The sequence below is a fragment of the Bombus flavifrons genome, chromosome 2, assembly GCF_040668555.2.
Source record: "Bombus flavifrons isolate JBK064 chromosome 2, iyBomFlav1_principal, whole genome shotgun sequence".
NCBI classification, from domain to species: domain Eukaryota; kingdom Metazoa; phylum Arthropoda; class Insecta; order Hymenoptera; family Apidae; genus Bombus; species Bombus flavifrons.
In genome coordinates this window covers 3,970,601-3,986,903 of record NC_138443.1, presented here as the reverse complement: position 1 = coordinate 3,986,903, position 16,303 = coordinate 3,970,601, and the positions used below count along the sequence as shown (strand labels likewise).

Genomic DNA, 16,303 nt, shown 5'->3' with positions numbered 1-16,303 from the left:
AAATACAATCATATTTTCAATAACATATTAATTTCTGAATGTATATTGTTTTAGATATATAGATTCCTGCAATTAATGTAATGCTTAAACATATAGGCCAATTTATGTTACGTTTTTTTGGTCTGATATATGTTGCGGGCATACCAATATCGTTTTCTTTTTCAACCTATGTTAATAAAATATATTTTAATGTTTCCTCTTTAATGTATGTGCATTACCAGATATTTATATATTTACCCTTATAGAAAGTGCTTTTATTTGCATAAGCTCGTTTTTTAGAATACTAAGTGTTTTTTGTACTTTTTTAAGCTCTTGCTCATAATTAGATATTCGTTCAGTAGTTAAATATATATCTGCACTATTTACCTTTAATAAGCTATTTTTAATATACCGAAAACTAGAACCAATAACAGCAATTTGTTTAGATAATATTCCTAATGAGACTATACCATTATATAATCTGAAAACGAATATAAAATTACATTTTCATAATTCAATGTTACAATAATTGCAGTTAATTAATTAATACATAATTGTATTATGAAGTAAACATACGTATAGGGTAACGATTTATTGAGAGCACCAATGCTTTGTATACTCCATTTTTTCCTATGAAATTTATGAAGACATTCTATAAATTGCATTCTATGTGCATTAATATCCAATCCTAAATGGATTAAGTCATTTTCAGTTAATGTTAAAAATGTTTTGAGATTTATTCCTTGGAAAATATGAGTATATTTTTCTAAATTCATCCCATATAAAATTGTATACACATCAGAATCTATAGTTTGATTGTCTATATTAACTAGTGATGGAAACATATGTTTCCACTCATACACTTTAAATATTTTATAAGTATTTATTGTTGTTTCTTCATTGAGATTTAATAGCGACAAAATCTGTAATAGTTAACATTATATTGTATTTTATAATAGGATGTTATAGTTTAACTTACTTTATCATATCCTTTCATAGAAGCTACATCATATACAGTTAGACCACTTAAGTCAGTTAATGTGACATCTGCTGCATTTTCTATTAATATTTTGACTACTTCTGGTTTATTAGCTATTGTTGCATACATCAATGCCTACAAATAATAATTCGTAGTTTTATTGTTATTATTGGAAATAACTATTAGTATTACTAAAAGAGCTTACAGTTTGTTTCCTATTGTCATATGCATTGATATTTTTTATATATTTCACTAGTTCTGTTATAAATTCGGGTTCTTGTGACGTACAAGCGTACATGAGAAGTGTTTGTCTGCAAAAATATTACTTAATAGTTATTAAAATAATTAATATATTAAAATATATATGTTGTAAATACCTTTGTTTATTGCTTGCATTTGGATTAGCACCTGCTTCAATTAATGTTGTTAAACATTTTATACGTTGTTCTGTTGTTTCTTTAATAGAATTGCATAATGCCATTAATGGTGTATAGCCATCTAAAATATTACACCATCCATATTACATTTCAAATTTTTCTTAAACATTTAATACATAACACAAAGTACAAAGGAAATACCCTTATGCTTATTAACATCAGCTCCATTGTTTATGAGACACTCAATGACTTTCATTTGTGCATTAAAAGCAGCATACAGAAGTGGAGTCCATCCATCACATAAAAACTTGTTTATATCATATGCTATATATTATAGTGAAATATACTTTTATATTAAAAATATTATTATTTTACAATATAAAATATAATTTATTAATATAAAATAATTACATTCAATATATTTGTTTACAATTTCGAACTTGCCCACTGTACATGCATTTATCATCTCATGTTCAATACTTTGTTCTTTATTATTATCCATATTTCTATCTTGATTAAATGTGTTTATATTTTTAAATACTAAACTGTTTTGGAAACAATACCTAGTTGTTCTTGTTTGCTGTACAAAATATAAAACTTTTAATTTTTCATTAATAAAATAAAAAAAATTTTATTTTATACTAATAGAATTAAATAATTCCTACTTCAATCTCTTCAATATTTTTAAAAAGATTAGTTTTTACTATTGTACATTATTTACAAAATAATAGGTTATATATATATTCATATGTATACGTGTGTATGTATGTGTTTTCACACCTTTTCCGAAAGAGAAAAATTTTCGTCACTTTTCACTTCGCTACTTGATATTTTAATATTTCTTGGAAGCACATTATTTCATTAAAATATATAAAATATAAAATTACAATACTTTTCTTTTTAGCCTTGTAAAATTTGAAAATGTTTTCCATTCAGCGCATGTGCTGTACCACGATCATACATATAACAGATCTCGACCGACATTTACTAGGGAAAACTGTCCAATAATTGAGTCGTGTCTAGCCATGAAAAATCAACATAAACAGTCAATAAAATTGCATTTTTACGAGACAGACAAAGGTGAGTAGAATGTCTTTGTTTCTGTCTCAAATATTCATAGCATATCACGCATGAGAAGAAAGAGAACCTTTTTACCTATCATATTGATTTTTCACATCTAGTCACGACTCAATTTTCGGACTGTTCTCCCTAGACTTCGATATATGAGTATCGAACCTGCCTGGATGATCGTGGGACAGATTGTACATCTTTTTTATCTAGCATATTTTATAAAATTTAACGATAAAAAAATGATATCAAAACATAGAATATATGCAGCAAAGATTCAAAATTTTCCATAAAATATTATTTTTAAATATAATTCTTTCAGTATGTAAAAATATTACCTCTGTTATATTACATGAAAACGAGAGCATATTGTTCCAATAATGAATTTTATAATTATGCTGTATATACAATAACTTATTATTTTATACAAATGACTATTAATGTGTATTATAATTAACGTTTGTATCATACTTGTATAAATAGTACACTGTAATTAAATACACATTGACTATTTTATAAATATTAAACATTTATTTATAAAAGAGAGATTTATAGTAATATTCACTTATTTACATTTTCAAAATGACGAACTGTGTAAAACTATGAGAACGATGAATTGTTCAAAAATATATAAATAAGTATACAATAAACTTAATGAAACATAAAAAACTAACAAAGTAATAGGTATAATATTGAAAAAATACTTAAAAATTATTATATATATATATATTTAATATACATTATATATATAAAATCTATTATTATATAAAATCTGTGTGTGGAGGAAGTAATGGGTTTGTATGTATCTGATTGTATCTGCTATAATAGCAATACTATTTATTTTCATGTACACAATACTAACCTGCAAGCGTCAGTCTTCAATCTTTAGTCTTCAGACACCTGTCTTAGGGATCAGTTGCAAATTTTTACCCGTTTACAAATCATATTATCCAGATTGCTTAACCTATACAAACGTCAGTATTTGGATATCTGCCAGTTATTTCACTTGCAAATTTTTCTTTGCTCCTAATTTATATTGTTAAAATTATTAACTCTACAAAGATCTGTTACTGGACACCTGCCGCAAGGTTTGGTTGCAAGTTCTCCATTTAAAAATTACAATATTATCAAAATTGCAGTTTTATGTATGGTTGAAAATTTGACTAACAGTAAGTAACAGTATAATATTTTGAAATAACTTGGATAACATTTTAATATAATTTTTATAATTAAAACAACATGTATATAATTACTTAATTATTGCTAATAATAAGAACAATATACATTAGTAATATATTTCATCTTTTACAAATATTAAGAATTAAACGATTAAATATATACTAAGAAATGTCCCAGTCGCGAATTATCCCGAGAGAATATACTGTGTTGAAATATTAAAATCAAAATTCAAAATGAATAACCTTATAAATTTATGCCGGTTGTCTTTGTAATGTATTTGTATTTTAATAGATGCATCGGTCAGTACTCGTCGCATTTGACTTTGATCATACGATTGTCAATGATAATACTGATATCGTGGCTCGAAAACTATTACCCAACGAAAAATTGCCAGACAGTGTAAAGGATCTATATCGTTCTAACGGTTGGACCACATACATGGGGAAGATATTTGAATTGCTTCACAATAATTCCATCGACATAAAACAAATCAAAACTGCTATTAATAACATACCTCCTGTACCGGGCATTGCTAATCTTCTAAAAGAATTACATTCTCGAGGTTGTGAAATTATTATTATTAGCGATTCAAATATGTTATTTATTAGCGAATGGTTAAAAAGTAAAAATTTAAATTATGTTATTACTGAAACATTTACAAATCCTGCGAAAATCGACAACGATGGGGTCATAAAACTAGACATGTATCACGTCCAAAATTCTTGTAAATTGAGTACTGTCAATCTATGTAAGGGGCAAATTTTAGAAGATTACATTAAAAAAAGAAACGATGAAGGAGTACATTTTGATCGAATAGCATACGTTGGAGATGGCAAAAATGATTTGTGCCCGATCTTACGACTTTCCGAACGTGATGTTGCGTTTCCGCGAAAAGATTATACACTTATGAAGATGTTGAACCATGCTGAAAATAACCAGATTCCAAAAATAAATGCACGTGTATTTCCATGGAGCGACGGTGTACAAATTTTAAAAATATTAGAAAAAGAAATTGGATTTTCTCAAATTTCTTTATAATTATAATGAAAATGAACAAAACATTTATTTATTATTATCTAACTTTAATTATAACTAATAGGTAAAAATACTTATACTATTATCAATAATCATTATGTGATATAATAGTGATATTTCCAAGACCCTTATAAAAATACATATATAAAATTTTCCCTTCTAAGTATACCGTTTACTTTAAAACAAATTTCAGGCGCATTCATGCATAAGATAAAATGACAATGTATTTAGAAATTGAATTGTATTTAGCAAAATATTTGTATACACAATTTAATATAATATATTATTTTATGTAATTGCATATTCTATATGATGAAATAACATTAAACAATTTTTTAGTAAAAAAAAGTATATATGTGAAATTTTATAATTACAGTTTATAAATTTGTATAGTTCAAAATTTACTTTTACGCACAATAGTATATTTTCAAATTTTAACATCATTAAACTATGTGAAAAATATATTTAAAAAAAATTACCTTTAATATATATAGCGTAAAAAAAATACATTACATATGTATAAAATATGAAAATGAGAATTATCTCTTGTATAACTAAGAGTAATTAATTTCTTTAAGTTCTGAAACATTAAAATTTTACATTTTATATAAAATTATAGTATTTGTGCCACTATTTCAACTTTATATTATACAAATTTGAATAATACTGAATTGTGAATTATGAATCATGAACTAACATGCGCACGCATTATTAGGGTTAGGTTGAACTTATGACGTGCGCGATATGTGCAATATAGTTGCGCGTCTCTAACGTTAATTATTGTCTTATTATTGGTTGCAGGCGTCGGCAAAAGTTTTACTTTTGCCTTTAATGTATTTTATGATAAGACAGAAAAACATGAATTGATCATTAATTGTGATTTAAAAGTTAACATTTTTCTTTGCGATCAGAAAGTAACAGTATACGAACAGCAAGTTAGTGTATCAGCTTCGGTAAGAAAATTTAGAGACTCCTATAAAATTTTACTCAATTATAATTACGAAATAATAATCAATTAAAGTATTACAAAAGTAAATTTATTTATATTTCCATAACGTTAAACGTTATAATGGAAAAATTTCATAAAATCAATTTTTAATTAAATTTAGATACTTTTAGTTAAAGAACTAAAGAGCTGATAATGCATTATTATCATAACGCCATTTATATGCAAAACTAAAAATATACTTTATATAAAACTTTGAATATGAAGCTACTACAACTAAATGTGTATGTTATTTTCTTGGAATATTTAAAGAAATATGAAATTGAAATTCATGTAATAGGATGAATACTATTTATTTTTGCAGTATTTGTGTCTTTCTCTTGAAGCTTTATCATTTTAAGATTGAAAATATTCCGTAATGTGCTAAATGCTATACCAGTCAGATAAGTTATATTCAGTAACCATTCTGGTATATATAAAGCTGTAAACACTTTGATTAAGCATTCAAAAAATAAAGGTGTCCATAATAATACCCCACTTAGTAAAGACATTTTAATACTGTCAAAAAGCTGCAACATGTTTGTAGCACGTTGACTTATTATATTCAATTGTATTTTTGTCTCATCAAATAAGATATTATGTTTATTATCTTTACAGTGCTTGTTCCATTTTTGATTAAAGTCTTCGCGATGAATTCTCATTAGTTGTAATTTATTAGAATCAACTAATTCTTGTGTATGAGGGTTTTCATCCAAATATTTAAATTTTTGTTTTAAAGTAAATCCTTTGGAATTCATAGGAACATCAAAATACATATTATTAATTTCATTTGTGAACTCAGATTTAAAGTTGTTTAACAGAATTATATTTTTTGCTTTCAACTTCTCTAAAACAATTTTACAGTTTAGTTTGCCATATTGTTGTAGAATTGAGGAGAACAAAATTGGCAGAAAATATATTATAAATACCAGAATAAGCAAATGTACCTTTAAGAATTGAATTGATACAAAACATTTATCTATTATATACACTTGCATTGTCTTTGATGTATTATCATTTTGATAAATATTGATTTTGGTACGTAGAAAAGTTTCTGTTGGTTTTAACTCTTTCAACTCTTTTATTTCTTTATTATTATGGTATTTTGAATCATTTGACATAATTAGTATATTATATTTTTCAGTTGTATTCATAAAATTGTTTATAGTGCCTTTATTTTCAATAACATCTGTTTGTAATTCTCTAACATTTAATTTTTCTGTGGTATTTGTATTAATTTCATTATTGTAAATTTTTACTCTTAATGTGTCTCTTGAAGAATTTTTCATTAAGTAATCAAATAATAACGATTCTTCATTGACTGTATTAGTATAATTGCTTAATTGTATATCACTTTGTAAGTTTGTATTATTCTTAACACTGACTGGATTAAATACATTTCCAGCATTCTTACTTTGCTCTATATCTTTTATATAAGTATCCAAATACTTTGTTTTATCTATAACTTCAGAAATGTTATAAGAAGTTGTATTAAGTGACATAGCGGATATGTCATTCATTGTAGAAAAAATAAGATTTTGTACTTTGGATATTATCTCATTCACTTGAGTAATGTTGGAAGTTTGTAATTTTATATAGTCCTCATTATTGGTAAAATTATCGTATACTATAGCTGTATATGTCTCAAATTCAGGATTTTGAAACATATTTATAGATTTAATATTATTGTGACAATCGTCAAGAAAAAGTATACTTTCAATAAAACATTTTTTATTTTCCATGTCCCTTGTAGGATTTGTATTATATTCAGACAAGTATAACAATCCTGTGATAATAACAGGTATAATCCATTGACTTAGTACAAACATAGTTGTAATTTTTTTATCTTTCTTTGTTTCATTATAATTAAACACATATAAAATATTCTTCATATACTGTTTGATTACTGAAATATTTTTGGACTTTATTACAGAATCAAATTTTATTTCACTGTTAAATTTATTTATACTAGTATCATCTTCGCATACTGCTTCTTCTGAATGTAGAAATTTAAAGCACTGCTTCTTAAGATAAAATACATTTAAATTGCATTCCACAGAGAATATTAACAAAGATACAAATGAATTTACAAATGGGAAGAATAGCATTCCATATTTCATTATGATACTTATGATATTACACTTTGGAATTGCATTAAAATAGTCTGGATTTATGACAGTGTTCAATTTTTCTGCAAAGCTTTTAAGCTTTATTTGTTGATTTTCATTACCTCTTTCTATATTCCATATACTGTCACTTACAGGGAAGACACTGTTCACTTTATTAGGGTTGATATAAGTAAAGTGTATGATACAATTTGTGAATAATATACTTGATGTAAACATAGAAAACAATACATCAGATACTGACAAAATATATAATGGTGTACCCTTCCATTGTTTAAATTGCTTTTTTAGCAAAATTGCAATTGTAAGAACACTGGATAACAATAATATGCATGCACATACATTTAGCATTATAAAATACATATTATATATATAAAGATTTATATATTATAGTTTCACTTGTGTTGCATTATATGCAATACTAATTATTAGTAAATTTACTGTAATGATTATAATTTTCTTATATATATACCTTGCACAGTTCTGGAAGCTACTATATATTTAGAAATGCTCTTGGATACAAATATATACAAGTATCTTATTTTAATATGTTATGTTAAGCTATAGGGGTATCTTAACTATTACATTTTAGATATGACAAGTATTGTAACATGGGGGTATGCTGATTATCTATATATCAACAAATGCTGGTATTGATATCATATTTCTAATGCAAAATTTTTATGTATATAGGCTACATTTGTGTAATAAATTTTAATATCCATAAAATTATGTTAGACAATATATTTTCATGAAATGCGTCTAATTCAAAGTAATTTTATTACTTTTATATAGCTTATAAAAGTCCAATGTTCTTTCAATATTTGTTTCAGTGCATATCTATCATCATGTCCATTCGTCGTAGGACAGATCCTTTCATGACACAACGAATATGGGATGCTATCAAAATAACTATACATCAAAGAAGTTTACCAAGCAATGATCGTATGGTACGACATCTAGCTCGAGTTTATGGAATTACAGAACAAGAGGCCCAGGAAGAATTAAATAAAGCAGTTGATGATGGACTTGTTTATTTAAAGAAAGTACCAACAAAAAATGGTATAGAGCAAGAGAGTTACAGATTACCATCAGATATTATACCTAATGATGGTCATGATTGGTATTGCTGCAAATGTCACAAAGCAGGAACTGTGGAATGCTGTCAACAATGTCATAGAGTTTATCACCCTGAATGTCATATGCCTAGTAACGTTAAAGTGAAAATATGTAATTTTTGTGAAGTAAGTACATTACATTAGATATAAAATTTAAAGCTTTATATACCTATAAAGTAAAAATAATTGTTACAGAATATAAATAATGACACATATCCAGATAAAATTGATCTCAATCACATTCTGAATTTTACTTGTGGACATTTGAAAGCAAAATTACCACCAGAAATTACAAATCGTACTATCGTTTTTAACAATGATCCTATTGTTACACCAACTAATAGATATTCAGGCACAACTTACATTAGTGATGGAGAAGATGCATGGCGACCAGGTGTTCTTATAAAACACCATATGGACTTAGCAATCATGGATTCAAAAATTAAGAAAAATGAATATAATAATCTTGCTGAGTTTCAAGCTGATGCACATAACATGCTACATAATATCATTGTATATCATGGAGGTATATAACTAGAAACTAATTTATGAATTATCTTCAAGAAATGTATTAAATTAGTAATTATTTAAAAATATACTAATGACAAATTTTAATTTGGATATTTATTTAGCTCATAGCATAATAGGAGAAATGGGTAATACAATGTATCAAGATTGCTGCTACGATCTTCAAGAAATCCGCCGCTGTGCCGATTGCTATAGGATATCAAATGAAAAATCAGAGAAGCTATGGTTTTGTATACCCTGTAATCCACCACATCAGCTAGTTTATGCAAAACAAAAAGGATACCCCTACTGGCCGGCTAAAGTGATGCAAGTTAATGGCAACGTTTATGACGTCCGATTTTTTGGAGGTCATCATATGCGTGCCAACATCGAAAAAATGTTCATTCGTCCGATTACCGCCAGTCTACAGAGTTTACAGGTAAAGATAAGTCACAAAATTATCCGGCGTTCAACGCGAAATTGTCACGCGAACACTGTGAAATTCTCGGTTTAGGTTACACGCCATTTACAATGTATCGTATCACTGACACAATAGAAGAGAACTGTCGAGAGAAAAAGCAATTTAGAAATTGTTGTTGCACTTAGGTATATTATTATCTTAACAACAAATTCTTGCATAGCCTTCGGAAAAAGGAAAGTGGAAAGAAATGGAGGTATGCACATACTGTGGCCTAAAGTGTACAACTAATTTCTCACCACTCTGTTTCATTGTGCAGTCAGAAGAAAATCATCCTTTCTTAAAACGTGCACAATTTACCTTCCATAGATAAAAAGATCCACTGCTTGGAACAGAGCATTTGATGAACTGAAGCATCATCAGAATTTGCTGCTAAAGTTGGGCAAGAGCATCGGGGATTTGGACATCGACGACGGTAGCGAGGGTCCAAAACCAACTAAAATCCGAAATATAGAGTCATCAGGTTCAAAAAATACGGCGGGAAATCCTAATCCAGCGAAACAACTTTTTAAGGATTTAAGAGTTAAAGTAGAACGTCTCAGTTCAGACGGTCACAATGATATGCCACCAAATCAGGAGGGAACCTTACATAATGAACGTTCTTCAAAAACTAAAGCTAAAAGTGAAGAGAGGCAAGTACCCTGCTTGCCAGTGGCAGAAGATGAACCTGCAAGAGAAATATCCAGTACGTGTCCTCAAGGCTTGAAGAAAGAAGGTTCTCAAGAAGATATGGTCACATCTAGTTCTCAAGAACCAAGAACCAAATGTGTTTTCGTACAGACGGAACAAATACAAACGGAAACATTACCTGCGAAGGTATAATATTTAAAAATCATTGATTGAATGTATTTATTACGTATCTGTATAATTTCATAATGTTATGTTTTACAGATAAAGAGGGAACGCAGAACATCGGAACAACCTACTACAACTGCATTAGAGAAGCTACGTCGGGAATTAGAACTGGAAAAATGTAAAGAATTGGAAAAATTACAAGCCGAACACGCTAAGGAATTACGGCAACTAACAGACAGACACCAACAAATTATATCAGAAATAAAGAAGAAACAATGGGTAATAATCTTTTAATATTTTTCTTATGTACACGTATTCTAATATTTGTTTTACATATATTATAATAGTTATCTTAATTTTAGTGTTATAATTGTGAAGCTGAAGCCATATATCACTGCTGTTGGAATACTGCATATTGCAGTACTGATTGTCAACAAATCCACTGGCAGCGTGAGCATAAAAGAGTCTGCCGACGTAAACGTTAAATTAGTGATGAGTGTAATAAGTGCAGTAAAATTAAAAAGATTATGAAATTGAAATGAGAAAGAGATTGAAATTGCTGTATTTGTAAAAAAAGAAGACGCTTTGTAGAAGCATATTAATATATTCTTGACACTAATTTGACATACCTTGTTGTGAGCTTCCTACTTAAACGGAAGCATTTGTAATATGTATGCAAACAAATGTGAGTGCTTTGATTTGTAATTATTAGTCCTATTTATAAGTAAAAATGTAAAGAGATAATAACTGATTATTATATATACATTTATTTGGAAATTTGACGTTTTTGAATAATGAATTACATTATTTTAAGTATTTGTTGAAGTGTCATATTCTTAATGTAAAACCTTTAGGTATTAATGTGAATAGTAAATTTATACATTTAAAAGCAAATTTATTAAAATTTTACATTGATAAAATATGTGACTGATCACAATATTCTTCGCTATATTTTTGTATAACATGTGTATGTATACATATTAACAATAGTGATATAATCCGAAATATCACATGCGTAATAAATGTATGTTTCCTTATTTTCCCAAATCATTTATGTGAAATATGACATTGAAATAAAACAGACATATTTTATTACATTATACTGCAGTACTATAATGCAGCTAGAAATAAACACAATTATGATTTATAGTGCACAAAATACATTAAAGATAAAACTATGTATATTTGCTTATTATATAATTTATATTCTACTTATAGAATTAAATTTATGGTGAAAATTGTTAACATTATTTTCAGTCTTAAGTCATCAATTACATTTTTGTGAAAGTAACCATTTTGGAAATTTAATTGAAATTAGCAAGAAAATGGAGTGAACAGTTACAAAAATTAAATAATAAAAAATACAAATTTTTCACATTACAACCAATCTACTTACAATAAACCTAAGTTATATTTAAAATTGAAAATACATATTTCCATATTTATACACATATTTATACGCACATATTGATTTAGCAATATTATTGAAATATATATTATTAATTTATCAATCTTTTTACATACTTGGTTCCCTTATTTATGTAAATTGTTATAAAGTTGGTAAAAAATTATAAATTTATATGAAAAAATATTCCAGTTCAAGTATTTTGAGTTCTGACTTCATCACCTACCACTGCCATAGCCATTCGACCTTTCTCTACATTATCAGTTACTTGCACATAACTTGTTGTGTCAATGTTACTAAGCATCAATTTTTCCAATAGCTGTAATTCTTGAGGTTCCAATTTCTCCCCAAGCTGCCTTAATGCATTTAAAACCTCTGCACGTTGATGATCACTGACCTCCTTACTTAATTTTCCAAGTTTTACACCACGATCAATTTGAGCTAATCGTTCTCTAAGTTGTGATGTCTCTCGTTTTCCAAACATCCTGATAACAGCAGGAGTTTTGAATGCTTCGCTAATTGCTGCTTGAATTGCCTATTTAGAATTGCAAGTATATATTTACAGTATTTTTGAAAATATTATAATTGATATCCTTATATTAATATTGTTTAAAATTCAAATGATATCTATGCTTTATAATGTATAAAATAGTATTAGTACATACTAGTTGTATTGCACCCAATTGATCAACTAATGTTGTGTCGCCAGATATCATTCTTTGTAAACTTTCATTGAATTCCTGTAAATCTTCTTTTGTAAGTTGCATAGCTTCTTCATAAGCAGCAGCATCTAGTGAATTTCTATAAAATATATTAACTTTATAGAAGAAAAATATTAATTTTAAAATTATTAAATGAACAATTTTAAGAAATGTAATTTATCAATAATACCGGTTTTCTTCTATATCCTCTAATTGTTGCACCAGTCTATCCAATTGTGCTTCTAAATTTTTTCTTAGTTTCTCAGTTTGTAATTTACCATGAGAACTCATTTTTTAATATTAAAACGATAATAATTAGATAAATTGATAGCAAAAAGTAAAACAAACGTTTAAATTTATATGGTTGCCTGAATTTTACAAAGTGAAGTCGGTTAAAAAATTAAGATTAAAAAATCAATTCTTTATCATTGTAGTAAATTATCTTGACAGGTATGCACTTGTCTGAAAACCTTTTAAATCGTTTTATGACTACGTATTTACATCACATATGTAACTATATCGATTTTCATATGTATTATTGTTATAGAAGTTTTTAGTTCTTTCTTAATTTTAAAAATGTAACTGTAGTTATGATATTTCTATAAACATGTGCAACAACATTACACTAAATCAATAATAGGTAAAAAAATATAACGATTGAACCAAATTTATCAATAGTAGATACATACATAATTAGCAGTCATGTATGGATGTGTATATGTACGTATATATCTGTGTGCACATGTGATGGAAAATATGACTTTAGTATAATATATATGTTTATGTTATTTGTAAGTATATAATTATGGAGAAATGTTTATTACATATTTTATATTGATATGTTTATGTCAATATCAATCATAATCATATCAAAGTCATAATAATATTCATTATCATTCATTACTATCATCAATATTCATCTCTTATTTAAGAATATAAGATTCAGTAGCAAATTCATATACGTTTTTGATATTAGTTTTATTTATAACATATTTAGAGGACATATGAGAATATATATATACATATATAGGCACAACAGCAAAATGTTGCAATATGTAGAAATAGTTTGAAATTCATTATTGAAAGCAGTTTTTACAACAAAAAATGCTGTTTATCTAGATATATTATTATCTACATAATCAGCATAAACAGGTGTGGATAACAACATAACAACCAATCAAATAGTTATCTGACTGATTCTATGTTCCTTGTACAGTTTATGCCAAATATCTGATTGGTTGGTAGATAATTTTGTTTCGTTACGTTACGACAAATCCGTTTGTGTCGTTTCGAAAAAATAGTATCTTTTGGACAAATTAATTAATACGTATATAATTGCAATTTATAATTAAATAATTTGATAAATATCACTTATCAACAATTTATTACATCCATTTTAAATCGTTATCGTGTCGAATGTGCAACGAGATTTAAGATCTTTGTATTACCATTAAGGAACGTTGGGTAGAAGGAAATGGAAAGAAAGGCGTGCTGTGGTTGTGCTCAATTTATGGTGCGCGTCGCTTCTTTTTTCTTAGAAGGAAACAAGTCATTTACCGTTTGTTAGACAATTTACGCGACATTTTAGGCAGGTAGAACGGCCTAGGTACGATTATTGACGACAATAGCTTGTTAGTATTACAAGAAGAACTAAGTGATCGTGCGTAGTTGAATATTGTAACCGCGCGCGATCTTGGAAAAAGAAAGTGATAATAACGTAAACACTTTTTGATCGAATGAGTCAACGGAGGAAGACAGTCTGCGGAAAAAGTGTATAATTTGTCGGTGAATACGAACGAATCTAGTTATTCTGGTCAAAAACACAAAATATGGAAAAAGTGAAGAAATAATTTTGCGTATGAATTGACCGTGATTGAAGCGCGCGCGCGTGTAACCGTGCCATCAGTTCTGTACGGTTGACCGAACGTTAACCGTCATTTTTCGTACCACCAATTTTTCAGCAAAGTTTGCTTTGGATAAGAAGTCTTTCGACAAACATTACACTTAACTACGCACGTGCGAAAATAACGTACCTATGAGGACCTCAGCGAGCCACATAAGGCAACAAACTTTGAAGGTAGTGGAGAGTTTGAAGAAAGGAGGCCTACGCCTGCGATGAGTATGCCAACGAAGGGGAAACATCACCACCTGCCCCAACATCACCAGCATCATTCACAGCCGCATCATAATCCGCCACAGCATCAACCTCAACTCATAGTGAACGTCAATCAACCAAGTGTTCATTCTCCTCAAGCTTATAACACCGTGGTTACAACGAATACACCGCGTTTTGTACCGAATGCTGGTGAGTACAAAATTACAGTAGTGTCAACTTTATTTTTAATTTCACTTAATTCTTATACATGCTGCCAGATATTTGTTATTTGTTGTGTGTATGTGCTTTTCTACACGATTAGAATTTAATATATTGGTTAAATACTGGAAGGAGGTTAAGTTTTGAGGTTAGAATAGCCATGCGGTCCATGTGGCTATGCATTAGAAACATTTCGTAAAAATGTCTACAAGGACACATTTATTTTCCATCTAACAATATTTTATATCTATTAAATTTTATTTTCTTTGGTTTTAATATTTATTTTATTAAAATATTACTTAAAGAATAATAGAACTCTGAACAAAGGAAGCAATACTTACATACATATATGCAAGTTGATTGATAAATTTTCTACGATTTGTAAAAGTGTACTTTTGTTCTAAAAGTAATATATTGATATATCCATTTAAAATTTTAATTTAAATAATATATTTTTAAATAATTTTTAACAATTTATTTTGTCGCCATATTTGTTGTACTGTTATAATACAATTTATAATTTTTTATTTCATTCTTAAATATGTTGCATCTGCTTAATATTTATTTTTTTCAATAACTTTATATTTTTTAATACTTAATGATTTGTCCATGTGTTATAGACAAACATGTTCTGTAGATGGCAAATTATTTCATTTTGCCAATATATACTTAACGACCAAACATACAAGAAAATTAACTTAATGAAATTATGGAAGCCATAGAAGAAACATCGTAATTATACGAGTTGTACTACTTTTCGATGTGTCGGATTTATTTAGGTTCAAATTTTTCTAATATAGTTAAAAATTTTACAAGTTACATTTTTCCGTGAGATAAATTACATAATAATACATTTTAAAAGTATTTTTTGAGATATTCGTTCGAAACTAAACGATTTACGTAATAAATTACCAATATTTGGAAAATGAATTTTTTCTGCAATTATAAGCTTGTGTCAGAGATATTTGTATTGATATTATATTTTATGGATCATAAATAAGAGATAATTAAAATAGCGATTAGAATTATAATTATATTAAAAGGAAATTCTTATTTTCTTTTTGATATATTGATTTACATATTGTAAATACAAATATTAATTGATCTTGAAATGACCTTATTCAAAACACTTGACGTTATTATTAAATTACATCGATACGATAATCTGTTTTTATACTTATTAATTAGTTCTCTTAAATCCATGGTTTCTTGGTTTATTTTATTTCTCATTTTAGTTTTTAATTTCGATACGGATTC

The 16,303-nt window shown here is 27.4% G+C and overlaps 5 protein-coding genes across 9 annotated transcripts in view; 3 read left to right on the top strand and 2 right to left on the bottom strand.

The window, feature by feature from the left end:
* Positions 1–7: 7 nt before the first annotated feature.
* LOC138190069 (ankyrin repeat, SAM and basic leucine zipper domain-containing protein 1) lies at positions 8–3,406 on the bottom strand. Of its 2 annotated transcripts, none has more exons than XM_069132566.1 (9): positions 3,266–3,406; positions 1,747–1,915; positions 1,537–1,659; positions 1,336–1,456; positions 1,164–1,269; positions 959–1,093; positions 556–902; positions 238–460; positions 8–166 (listed from the first exon to the last, which is right to left on the bottom strand). In XM_069132566.1, the coding sequence occupies exons 2-9, from the start codon at positions 1,835–1,837 to the stop codon at positions 17–19; spliced, it is 1,296 nt and encodes a 431-aa protein (XP_068988667.1). In that variant the 5' UTR covers positions 1,838–1,915; positions 3,266–3,406; the 3' UTR covers positions 8–16. The 2 variants fall into 2 exon arrangements, with proteins under 2 accessions (XP_068988667.1, XP_068988665.1); XM_069132564.1 differs by lacking the exon at positions 3,266–3,406 and adding an exon at positions 2,116–2,286.
* Positions 3,407–3,431: 25 nt separating this feature from the next.
* Positions 3,432–5,151, top strand: LOC138190073 (pyridoxal phosphate phosphatase PHOSPHO2). Its single transcript, XM_069132575.1, has 2 exons — positions 3,432–3,572; positions 3,874–5,151. Exon 2 carries the CDS (start codon positions 3,874–3,876, stop codon positions 4,618–4,620), a length of 747 nt encoding a protein of 248 aa, XP_068988676.1. The 5' UTR covers positions 3,432–3,572; the 3' UTR covers positions 4,621–5,151.
* Positions 5,152–5,200: 49 nt separating this feature from the next.
* LOC138190066 (zinc finger MYND domain-containing protein 11) lies at positions 5,201–11,864 on the top strand. 2 transcript variants are annotated; one of them, XM_069132558.1, is made up of 8 exons: positions 5,201–5,570; positions 8,562–8,972; positions 9,042–9,372; positions 9,479–9,792; positions 9,995–10,027; positions 10,141–10,647; positions 10,723–10,905; positions 10,989–11,864. In XM_069132558.1, exons 2-8 carry the CDS (start codon positions 8,577–8,579, stop codon positions 11,109–11,111), a joined length of 1,887 nt encoding a protein of 628 aa, XP_068988659.1. In that variant the 5' UTR covers positions 5,201–5,570; positions 8,562–8,576; the 3' UTR covers positions 11,112–11,864. The 2 variants fall into 2 exon arrangements, with proteins under 2 accessions (XP_068988659.1, XP_068988660.1); XM_069132559.1 differs by lacking the exon at positions 9,995–10,027 and having other exon boundaries at positions 5,352–5,570.
* LOC138190074 (protein LZIC) lies at positions 11,501–13,449 on the bottom strand. The gene is made up of 3 exons (XM_069132576.1): positions 12,923–13,449; positions 12,697–12,832; positions 11,501–12,566 (listed from the first exon to the last, which is right to left on the bottom strand). Exons 1-3 carry the CDS (start codon positions 13,021–13,023, stop codon positions 12,225–12,227), a joined length of 579 nt encoding a protein of 192 aa, XP_068988677.1. The 5' UTR covers positions 13,024–13,449; the 3' UTR covers positions 11,501–12,224.
* Positions 13,450–14,130: 681 nt separating this feature from the next.
* Eif4g (eukaryotic translation initiation factor 4 gamma) overlaps positions 14,131–16,303 on the top strand; it is a 47,801-nt gene continuing 45,628 nt past the window's right edge. For 2 of the 3 annotated variants that reach the window (XM_069132549.1, XM_069132548.1), the window contains exon 1: positions 14,132–15,037. In XM_069132549.1, the coding sequence (XP_068988650.1) occupies positions 14,848–15,037 (190 nt within the window). In that variant the 5' untranslated portion in view covers positions 14,132–14,847. Of the gene's footprint in view, positions 15,038–16,303 lie in introns of all 3 variants that reach the window. The other variant, XM_069132547.1, reaches the window with a different exon arrangement.

Excerpts from the sequence above, each read along its gene's own strand:
- LOC138190069 (XM_069132566.1), bottom strand. The coding sequence starts at position 1,837 with ATGGATAATAATAAAGAACAAAGTATTGAACATGAGATGATAAATGCA. Across the intron at positions 1,660-1,746 it reads TGTAAACAAATATATTGAAT|CATATGATATAAACAAGTTT; the intron begins GTAATTATTTTA and ends TATAATATATAG. Across the intron at positions 903-958 it reads CTATGAAAGGATATGATAAA|ATTTTGTCGCTATTAAATCT; the intron begins GTAAGTTAAACT and ends TAACTATTACAG.
- LOC138190073 (XM_069132575.1), top strand. The coding sequence starts at position 3,874 with ATGCATCGGTCAGTACTCGTCGCATTTGACTTTGATCATACGATTGTC.
- LOC138190066 (XM_069132558.1), top strand. The coding sequence starts at position 8,577 with ATGTCCATTCGTCGTAGGACAGATCCTTTCATGACACAACGAATATGG. Across the intron at positions 9,793-9,994 it reads CCAGTCTACAGAGTTTACAG|CCTTCGGAAAAAGGAAAGTG; the intron begins GTAAAGATAAGT and ends ATTCTTGCATAG. Across the intron at positions 10,028-10,140 it reads GAAAGTGGAAAGAAATGGAG|ATAAAAAGATCCACTGCTTG; the intron begins GTATGCACATAC and ends TACCTTCCATAG.
- LOC138190074 (XM_069132576.1), bottom strand. The coding sequence starts at position 13,023 with ATGAGTTCTCATGGTAAATTACAAACTGAGAAACTAAGAAAAAATTTA. Across the intron at positions 12,833-12,922 it reads GAGGATATAGAAGAAAACCG|AAATTCACTAGATGCTGCTG; the intron begins GTATTATTGATA and ends TATATTTTATAG. Across the intron at positions 12,567-12,696 it reads AATTGGGTGCAATACAACTA|GCAATTCAAGCAGCAATTAG; the intron begins GTATGTACTAAT and ends AATTCTAAATAG.